This window comes from Sphaeroforma arctica (assembly GCF_001186125.1).
Source record: "Sphaeroforma arctica JP610 unplaced genomic scaffold supercont1.6585, whole genome shotgun sequence".
NCBI lineage: Eukaryota > Ichthyosporea > Ichthyophonida > Sphaeroforma > Sphaeroforma arctica.
This window is the reverse complement of record NW_014033973.1, coordinates 1-1,281: the sequence shown is the minus strand read 5'-3', so window position 1 is coordinate 1,281 and position 1,281 is coordinate 1. Positions and strand designations below refer to the sequence as shown.

General features: G+C 39.0%; 1 protein-coding gene across 1 annotated transcript; it reads right to left on the bottom strand.

The window, feature by feature from the left end:
- Positions 1-263: 263 nt before the first annotated feature.
- On the bottom strand, positions 264-481 carry SARC_15706 (hypothetical protein; the record flags this gene model as incomplete). Its single annotated transcript, XM_014290183.1, has 1 exon — positions 264-481. A coding segment is annotated over exon 1 (159 nt), but the record flags the coding sequence as incomplete, so codon positions are not given.
- Positions 482-1,281: the final 800 nt, after the last annotated feature.

Sequence of the window (1,281 nt, the reverse complement as noted above, 5' to 3'; positions counted from 1 at the left end):
GTGCTACTGTATGTATATAGACCATTGCGTGAATCTTGCCTGTTTTTGTACAAACCCAGGGGAATCATAAAACATGCATGATAGTTTTTACAGGCATGTGTACAGTGCTCCAGCCCCGCACGGAGTGTACTAAGCCACATACAAAAAGAAAGAGGTTCACATATGGTGCTAAACTTATATCGATGGTGTAGATATACGTGCACATACACAGTAACACCAATAGCACCTACATTCGGTTTAAACTGAATATCCCTTTTACACACCCAGACGTTAATGCACGCAGAAACAAGCAGAACCCCCAGTGCGACCGTCGTCAGAGACACAGGTGAACGAGCACTTTCGTGTGCATCAGTTGTGTCGGTCTTCGCCCCATGTTGCGATGTCGTGCTGTTAGTATGCTTGTTCTTCTTGCCACTGGCCATTGTTACTTAGGCTGTGTCGCTTAGAACTAGTGTTCACCGCTATAGTATGGTCTCCAGGAGACTATCGTGTTCAATCGACATAAATATATTTTAACTGAGAACACAGCACAGAGAATACATAAATAAATACATATCAACTTACAGAAGTGTCAACTGTCACAGAGTGTCTAAAAAAAGTGCCCAGAGCGACCCAAAAAAAAAATAGAAAGGTTCAAAACTTCGGAAATGATTTTGTCCTCTCTGTTACTCTGTAATCTGTATAGCATATATATTTACTTTTTATATAAAAAACAAAAGTGTATAGGTCACTGTCACTGACTCACTGGCCACTGGGCCTGGGGAAGAATACATTTTTCACCCCCCCCCTCAAACAATAGAGAAATAGATGATGGAAATTTGAAAGTCCCAGGGTTTTTCGAATGGAGTTTTCATTGGGTGAGAGCTTAAACCGTGACTATGACTCACCATTTCTTATCGACTCTCTTTGCCTCGATGTATAAATATTCCAGATAAAAAAACAATATACTACGAGACTTCGATTACGAAATTCGTATATAACCATGAAACTGATCGTGCCTACTTCACAATATCAACGCAGAGAAGAAATAAATCACGATAAAGGCAGCTAAGCGCGTTTTGTGACGAATATACATACTTCAATAATGCCGGACTGGAAGAATGATCGAGTATGTATCGGTATCTGTGTATTGTTTTACGGAAGAGATAGTATGTCACTCATGATTGGAATGGTCCCAACATTTCATTAGGTCTTCAAGGGTAAAATTAGAAATACAAATATAAAACGGTGCAAACTGCAATAAAATATGTATATGATAACATATGTATATACTATGTATAT